At 35.4% G+C, this 9150-nt stretch overlaps 1 protein-coding gene across 2 annotated transcripts; it reads right to left on the bottom strand.

Annotated features, from left to right (window-relative positions):
* Positions 1–1701: 1701 nt before the first annotated feature.
* LOC148843304 (protein POLAR LOCALIZATION DURING ASYMMETRIC DIVISION AND REDISTRIBUTION-like) lies at positions 1702–7816 on the bottom strand. Of its 2 annotated transcripts, XM_088956849.1 has the most exons (4): positions 7711–7816; positions 7023–7450; positions 3267–3715; positions 1702–2334 (listed from the first exon to the last, which is right to left on the bottom strand). In XM_088956849.1, exons 2-4 carry the CDS (start codon positions 7384–7386, stop codon positions 2041–2043), a joined length of 1107 nt encoding a protein of 368 aa, XP_088812975.1. In that variant the 5' UTR covers positions 7387–7450; positions 7711–7816; the 3' UTR covers positions 1702–2040. The 2 variants fall into 2 exon arrangements, with proteins under 2 accessions (XP_088812975.1, XP_088812976.1); XM_088956850.1 differs by lacking the exon at positions 7711–7816 and having other exon boundaries at positions 1702–2331; positions 7023–7687.
* Between the last annotated feature and the right edge of the window lie 1334 nt (positions 7817–9150).

The raw sequence follows: 9150 nt of genomic DNA, 5'->3' as shown, positions 1-9150 counted from the left end.
ATCATGGACGTGGTTGTGAGCATTTGCTTAACACTTTTTCATGGTGTGGCTTTGTCAACCATCATGAGAATATAACTTGAAGTAGGTTTTAGGGGTGCAAATGGATTGGATCATGATCTAATTCGATCTGGAGTACGATTCTGATTTAGCAGATTTGGATATCCCTATTTTGGATCTTTGAATTGGATTAGATCATATAAGTGGATCCCATTACACATCAAATCACCCCCTATCCGATCCATAAGTATATATATATATCATTTTTGCAACTTTTTATATTATTTATTTTTTAGAAACAACATGTATGTATATGATAAAATTAGTTGAAAAATGCTTGTATCTTTTTATTTTTCTTTATTTAAACTATTATATTTTCTCTTCCTTTTAATAATTTATTAACTTTTAAAATGAAATCAGATCGAATCATATTTGGATATCCGACATCCTGATAGGATTTAAATTTGAATTAATATTTATGAGATTCGATTGGATCAAATCTACAGTGTATTAGATCATAGTCAAATCAGGGTATATTCGAATCTGATCGGATCAATTTGCATCCCCATCCATCTTCTCGGCCACATAGAAAATTCTAGATAATTTTTAGAATTCTAAAAAGCATTATTATTATTATTATTATTATTATTATTATTATTATTATTATTATTATTATTTAATGAATTGAATAGGACACAAGTAAATTATCTCTATGAAACCAGATTTGACAGAAGGAAATGGATGTTTTATAGGCCTTTTGCAGTCAACTCCACCTCATAATTCATAAATTAATTCTCGTATTAATCGCCAGCCCCGCTGTAACTACCTTAACACTGTAAAAAGGCCTATTTAACATTGACAAGGATTTTGCGCATTAGAGATGGAAAATTAGAAATCTCCATCAGGTTGGTGCCACCCGTGGAAAGGCATATCAAATAGGGTGCTTGGGACCGAGGCGTCCCAATTTTGCAAGAAACGGATCGCTTGTGCAACGCCTTGGATCTGTAAGAAAATGGAATAGTGCATATCAAAGTGTGGAGCAATTGGTTGATGGATACCACACAAAGCCCAAGCCCAAAATATCTACGCAGCGTAAAGAACTGACTTAACGAAACAATTATTAGCCCTCTCTGATCATTTGACCTTTTAAGCGTGACTGTCACGTGAATGCATACAGTCACCACTCATGACTCACCAATTAAACAGTGCCGCATCATAAAACCTAGTGGATGTGACTCATCAAGGCCGGCTTGCCATAACTCAATCTACTATTCTGGTTCTGGTCCGAGATGTTTGGGTTCATTGATGTAAATAACCCACACAACAATATTGAAGTTAATCATAGCTCCGGTGTCAACAGTAATGCAAAACCTGATTTTGAATTCGAATTTGACATTATCGAATCGAATTTGGATAATTTGAAATTGGTCAAATTCGAATATTCTATTTATACGGCATAGTTGCTAATCAGAATCAAATCAGGTCATATCTGAATTCTTATATATAATATATAAAACATTATATATAATCGATTATTTAATTCTTAAACATATAAATTATTTACATTATTTATATAATAATTAAATTAGATAAATAGTTTTATATTTATATATTTTATACAAATAAAATATTTATTTTATATATTTTATCAATTACTTAAAACAATTAATTGGTCACATTCAAGTCAAATCAAATATTCAAATATTTAACCAAATTCAAATTCAAATATTAATTTTTGATGGAATGACTACATTCTTTTCACAGTTGGAATTACTGAAAAAGTGCAGCAAAGTATACAAGGATAACTATAAAACCGCAAATTCATCACTAGATAAGTGCATTAACACCCTATACAACAAAATCAATCCTATTTCTCCCCATTGTTTTTCATCTTCTCATCTTCTTGTCTTCCTCTGTATATACTCCACAAATTGTTTCACCCAATAGAAAAGAAGCATAACAAAGAAAAAAAGAACAAAAGATTTACAGATATGTGCTACATCAAGACTTTCTTGATGAAATGGCTTCTTGAAACCATGGCACTTAACTTGACAAGCGTGTGGCTTCAGGAACATGCTGAGAGATGAGCCGTGCAGTGTCCTTCCACCATGAAACCTCCATTTCTTTCTCATGGAGTTTGCTCATTGCACACTCCAAAGCAAATTCAAGCTCTGCAATCCGTTCTTGCTGTCTTTCTTCCAGTAGCTCATGCAACCTTCTCTCTAGCTTTCTAGGAGAAACTCCGTAGTAATCCTCACTATCTGCCTCTTGTAGGTTGTCCGCTTCTACAGCACTTGTACTTTGACTTCCAGAGGGAATAGTATCATCATCCACCTGCTATTTTCAGCATTCAAGTGTTTGAGAAATGGAAAATAATGGCATCATAAATGGAAGACAAATAGAGAATATGTTCCTGTAGACTTCGTACGGAAACTTCTGTTTAGAATGATCTGTTGTCCATAGAACAAGAAGTTTCCATGACACTCTTTTATTGACTCTCTTAATTTTTTTTTTTTTTGCAGCAACTAGCTGCACATAGACCACTTCTTAATATAGGGAAAAAAACATTGTAACATAAACCAAGTGCAGATTCTTTCATCCCTTGATCTTTCTCCAACTCAGAAGATTCTTCAATAGGTGGCATCATCTTTCCTCAATATTCAAACAGATGAAGCCTGTTAAGGGAGAAGGTTTCCTATTTGAGAGATGAAGAAAGAAGGAAAACATAACACCATTTTTCCTTAAGAAGGAACTAACAAGAGAAGCTTGACTATGAATCATGAAATATATGGTAACTACTGTCTACATGGGACCATTCGAAAAGGTAAAGACCCTTCACTGGATCCACAATTTGATGATCCATGAACTGCAACCTAGTAAATCATTAAAAATACAAGAAGTCACAATAAACCTCCCCCCCCCCCCCCCCATTAAATTCCTTCTTTCCTCTTAAATCTCTCTTGACCCCTTTTGACTCTCTTAACAAAACAGGGGTATAAATTAGATGGGGGTCAGGTTAAGGACCAATCCAAGACTAACCCTGTCTTGGACCCAAACTGATTTCAGAACCCAAAATTGCCAACCCAATCCAAACCAAATTTCTATTCAACCCCATGCATTGCATGGGTCTAATTGCTACTTGCCAGTAAACAACGTATACAAAGCAGATCTAATACAGAAGAAATAGCAATCCACATAAAGAAAGGACATGCAATGAACTACAACAAAAGGAAAAGAAAAATGGGGTTGATTCTATCCGTGCAACATACCTCTCTCAATTGCTCTTCTAGATGCCCATCACCAGTATCCAAATTGATCTGCATTTGTTCCAATTCGGATTGAATCTCTTCCTCCAGAAGATCCATTCCCACTACACCTTCTCTTGTAGGTGTATCACCTTTTGAAAACTCATCACATTCTGGGGTAATTTCTGAATCTACCATATGCTGAAATGATGCACAATTTTGAACAGAAAGATGGTAATCTGTCTTTCCACCACCATGTGACTCTTCGGTGAAACAAGGGAGGTTATCATGTGGATCAGAATTCTTAGATATTACATCTCCCCTACATAGTCCATCTTTAGCTTCTTTAAGAAGCATTTCCATTTGTGCTCGCAGCTCCATCATCTTACGGTATTCATTTTTTGTTGCAGCAACGAGAAAAGCCAGACCAACTCCCAGACCTAGGTTGAAGGAGAGATCCTTCATATGCTTTCCTGGAAGGGAAAGGAAAATTAATATTTGGTTGAGATAAAAAAAAAAAGATAAGATATGAATACCAAAATAAAGAAACTCATAGAAATGAAAAAAAAGGGATCCAATGAGGCTACTGGAATAAAATACTAGATTCAACTATGTATTATTTATAAATCAGGACTTCTTTTCTTTTCTATCCTATCCTTCATGGATGCCTAATGTACAGGACTTTATTGACTTCTATGTGGTTTAATAGATCCTTTTTATCTATAAGAAAACACTGTGTTATTTAGGATAATGATCCCTAAACTTACAACTTCATATTGCAGAAAAATGTTTTTTATTGGTACATTGTAGAAAAATTATCTATACAAGAAATAGGTATTTACAGCACATTTCAATATCTTAGGAACCAGAAGAAGCAAATAGCAGGTCATATAAAGTATGAAAACAATAGCAATATATTTTCAGCCTTTCTCAGATATCCATATACACTAATTAACTTTGACAGACTAAACGGCATTCTGGTAGCAAAGAAGAAATGTGTGCCTTGTACATGGTAGTTTCTAGGCAGTGCATGAGTATCGTAACACTGATAACTGATTATGTATTTTTCATGTGAAACACTTAATAATAATAATTTATAAGGACCATTCTTACCTTAAGAAACAAAATTACATAAAAGGAATAATTTCACATCGTTGCTTCTAACAGGATGGGTCAGTTAACCAGCTGGTGTGGGTCCTTAGATTCTACAGTAACTTGAATGACTGGGAGGTGGAGATGCTCTATGCCTTATTCGGTAGACTGAATGCTTTCAGTCTTCATCCCAACTCCAAGGACTCTAGGGTGTAGGTGTGGAAGAGTTATATCTTCTTCTCTAACAGGTCTTGCATTAAGGAATTGCTTGGCTCATTTCAGAAGATCTCTTGGTCTTGGATTTGGAGTGTCCAAGTCCCTGTCAAGATCATTTTCTTCATGTGGTCTGCCAGGAAGGAGATGATCCAAAGTTCCAAACCATTGATAATATATTGCAGTGAGGTATGGAGTTGGACAATGCTTGTAGCCTGTGTACATCAGCACTTGAATCTGCCCATCATTCGTTGATTCACTGTCCTGTCACCTACCAGATCTGGTGCCACTTTCTGCAGCTATTTCAGATTCGGTTGATCACTCCCCCTACTATTGCTGATTTTCTGTCTACTTGGGGTGCTTTAAAGGAAAGTGGCTGTGGAATTCTGTACCCTTTGTCATTTTCTGGGTTTTCAAGAATGAAAGAAATGGCAGGGTATTTCAAGGAAAGTCTGCACACTTGAAAGCCATTACTGAAAGACTGAATGGACAGTAATAAGATGGGGTGGTGTGTTGAAGTTTTTGTGGGAATTCAGTCTGTTTGCTTCAAACTTCAAAGATCATTGGTCTACTATCATTTTTGACCTTTTCTTCTGTGTATGACCTGTGAATACATATAGTAATACACTCTTTTGTAAATTCCTGAGGGTTTCACACCCTCCTTTATATCAATACAATATTATTTTACCATTTATCACAAAGAAGAATTTGTTTAGTTGGCATTGTAGTCTTTATCTGCATTTCATTGAAATAATTAGCCACATCATTGTCATTACATTAACATACAACAATATTGTTTGTTTATGCTCATTTATGTGGAAAAGCTCACATAGCAGCATACTCTAGATGTGAGGGGGCTGATTGTAGCCATCAAAATTACCATTGTCACAATTGGTCAAGGAGGAGGTTGTCGCCACAATGCCCCCTAAGATGTGGCACACTGGAAAATGAAAAGGCAAACCGCTTTTCTGCATTGCCCTCTTCTTACTGCAACAAATTTTTCTAATAAAAATATTAACATTTTCAACACCTAGTGTTATAGCCAAAATATACCTGTAGCAAACTTGTTTAAGGAAAAATGGATCAATTCAGGTTTTGGAATAGTCAAAGTTGCACTACAAACAAAGGTAATAATTTTCTATTAGTCCATGCTTCCTTTTTATGTTACTATGAACTAATGGTATATTTCATTCCTTTATTACATACTTGTAATCTAATATAAACATATATATGAATTTCCATCAATATATTAAATATATAGCTAACTCTTTTAATGGTCCATTAGTCAGTACCTGGGAACCAACTAATCATTGCATCATCTAGGGATGCCAAAATGACTATTTATCTTTTACCAAAGAAAAAAGACTAGTAATCGCTTCACCATTTGACAACACCGGCACTCATGTCCAACATACCTACTAAAGGGGCATGCTCTTTTCAGTATTTTACTCAACTTTTTCAGGCCCTTAAGGAACTGAATCCGTGTGGCAAAACCATGAAACTATTGTTTCCAATTCTCCTTTACAGTCACAAACAAAACTTGGCATATCAATCTTAGGTAAACAAATATTAGGGTTTGAATTCGAGTTAATCAATGTTTGAATATTACAATGCTTCTTACAGTTTGGAAATAATATTCCATTGCACTGAATTCAAATTATTTGAAAACATTTTTGCTTAGATGTTGGTGTTTAATCGTGTGGAATTAACACTTCAGATTCCACATGTTTTTTTATCAATGTTCAGATTTCACACCTGTCTGTCAAGTTCCTTTCTATTTACAATTCTTCATGGGAACAGAATCAGCATGACAGCTCTTCCAGTCATTCTAATCCTGAAATTCTGGACACTTCAAATTCCACAAAATGATGGAGAAGAGCTTGGCAGCCTAGTCTCCATTCCCAATTCCAACCCATCATTAACCGAAAACAGAAGTCACTTTCTTACTAAAATATTCAAAATATATAAGTATGATTTTTCTGGACTCCATCCACATATCATCAAGGAAAAAAATTCTGCAATTGATTGCAAACTTGAAACAATGAATTCAATTTTTATGGCCAGTTAGTTTTTTCGGGAAGCATTAACCATTTAACCAGTTCAAGTGGGTTGAGCATACATTCTGTTTGAGCTTGAGCTAATTCAAATCACAGTGACCTGCTCTTATAAAGGGTTTCCTCAAATTAAAATTCTTGGAAACTCTCAGTAACAACAATTCCTAAATTTAAAAAACAATCATAACTAGCGTATTTTATATTCCAAGCCCATAAACAACGTTAAGATGGGCATATAACAGTAAGAATCACGATAATACCTTGTAAAGGACAATAAATAAATAAATAACCAATTCAAAGGAAAGGTGTTCATTTCTGCAACAAATTAAAGTTAAGCCAATAAACAAAGACAGCCAACTAAAGATAAATATCAAATTTAAACGAACACAAAAAACAATTTCTTTGGAGTATTGATCATCACCTAATGGAGCGACAACATTAGAAGTACCGGCAGTATCTTCTGAGACGGACGACGATGATGATTCACCTTTTGCTCCATCCTTCGAACTGCACAAAAACAGAGACCCTCCAACTTCTCTTTCAATCTTCTTTCCTTTCCTCCACCACTCATCGTCTCTCTTCTTCTCTTCAGACCTCGACGACGTAAACCTACGCTTGGACCTGCTGCTTTTCCCCTTGGACTCTCGCTTGAGCAAAGAAAACCAATGTGAGACAATCCCCGTTGGCAAAGAACACGCAACATGCTCCCCCTTTCTGGTTCTTTCACCGTCGTACTCGTCGTCGGTGTCGTCGTCACCACTGTTCAGTATGTCGATAATTCGCATCTCTTGCTCCTGCTCCCGGCAAAAGCAGAATCTCAGCCGACGACGAGACCACCTTTCACCTCCTCTTCAGACCGTAAAGAACAGAAAATTTAAATAAAATAAAATAAAAAAATCGCAGAGCTAATTAGCTAAAGTAGGGAAGAATTCAGACCATTTCCCAATAAGACAGAGAATTTCGCTATCTGAAATCAATGATTCTAGAACGTTAAATTGAGTTTTAAGCAAGAATAATTAATTAATAAGATAAACAACTTCGGATTCTGTTTGTTGAAAACCAAAGCGGCAAAGCCGTCGTTCTTTCTCGATGTAGTGATGGTGACGTACCATATTATGATGTAACAAGGAGGATTACTCTTTCAATACCGTCCGATCGCCTCGTCCAGAAAAGTTGATTCACTTTTAAGTTTTCCTTCTTTTGTTTTTCCACGTTCACCTCCTGAAAAGTGGTTTTAGGTAGGAATTCAACAAAAAATGCTTAAACAAACAGATTAAGGAATTAAATCAACATCAAGACTTAATTTTACGCATTTATCCTAATTATTTTAAAGAAAAAAATGACAGGATTAATACGATGACCGTAATACCCTAACCGACGTCTGTCTTATTTATCACTAACAATAATTAATAAGGGTTTTATGGTCATTTAGCTTCACGTCTTTCATTTAAACTTTGACTGGGTCCCGTTTCAATCAGCAAAGATTCCAGCATACGTTTTGAAGTTCCCTCCAAGAGAACTTTGCACAGTACTTCGCGGGATATTTAGTATCATAGGACACTGCCGTGCATCCCGATGATCTCTAGAATGGATGGATGTAGCATGATGGAGCTCCATCCTCCAATCGTGCAACCTGCTACCTATAAAATGTTCTAAGTTTCATACACGATTCAACAAATATTCCCAACGTGATTTGTCATGGAGCAAATAGTGTCACGACGTGGATCCCAGTTAGGTCATACATCAACGAAAAACCATTAAATCAGTACGGAGGTGGGTCCTACACTTTCTTCGCTTCAATCCGTGGTGATCTGAGAGAGATCCCTCAGTGGGACAGGTCCCTTGTATTGGCTTGGGACTGTCTTGCTGTTGGGTCTCTGGACGATCGGACTGACCGGAAATATCGTCTTGTCTTAAAACGTGGGGCCATCGGGTGGGTTCAACCGAATGGAGCTAACACGAACATCAGTATGAAGATTTATAACCATCTGACCGACTTGTTTTACTAGTCAAGAGACTCAAGACCCGTTTGACACGGGCTTTATTTACCGGGAGCTCTATGACATTTTCAATTAAATGATGTTATTTAAGTTCAATTTATTTTTTTTGATTATTTATAGTTTATCTTATCATAATCTAAATTGCATTTTAGTGAGAGATTACTCAATTTCATATTTTTAGCATAAATTTTCATTATTTTTTGTATTTTAATCTTAATTTTTATTAATTTTTTGAAAAAAAAATATTAATTTTTATGAAAAAGTATAGATAGACCCAATGCAGATTTCTAAATTCTACTAAAGAGCTATAAACATTCAAAATGTCAAAAACCCCTACTCTATACACCAATGAATTAGCATCAATTCTCATCTGGCACCCACCCCAACTGTACTTTGGCCCTAAAATTTTTTACCCTGGGTTAAACCAACATTCTCCCCAATTTTTATTGATTTATTAATATTTTGTATTATTTTTAGGTAAAATTATTTAAAAAAAAACTTTTACAACAATTCTATAAACCACCTTTGTGTTTTGATCCTAACAAAGGC

The sequence above is a fragment of the Nelumbo lutea genome, chromosome 8 (assembly GCF_056320005.1).
Source record: "Nelumbo lutea isolate HS-2025 chromosome 8, American lotus-T2T, whole genome shotgun sequence".
Classification (NCBI taxonomy): domain Eukaryota; kingdom Viridiplantae; phylum Streptophyta; class Magnoliopsida; order Proteales; family Nelumbonaceae; genus Nelumbo; species Nelumbo lutea.
This window is presented reverse-complemented; position numbering and strand designations above follow the sequence as displayed.

Coding starts and splice junctions, on each gene's coding strand:
- LOC148843304 (XM_088956849.1), bottom strand. CDS start 7,386: ATGCGAATTATCGACATACTGAACAGTGGTGACGACGACACCGACGAC. Junction 3,716..7,022: donor TAATGTTGTCGCTCCATTAG/GTGATGATCAAT, acceptor TTTCCCTTCCAG/GAAAGCATATGAAGGATCTC. Junction 2,335..3,266: donor TAGAAGAGCAATTGAGAGAG/GTATGTTGCACG, acceptor TGCTGAAAATAG/CAGGTGGATGATGATACTAT.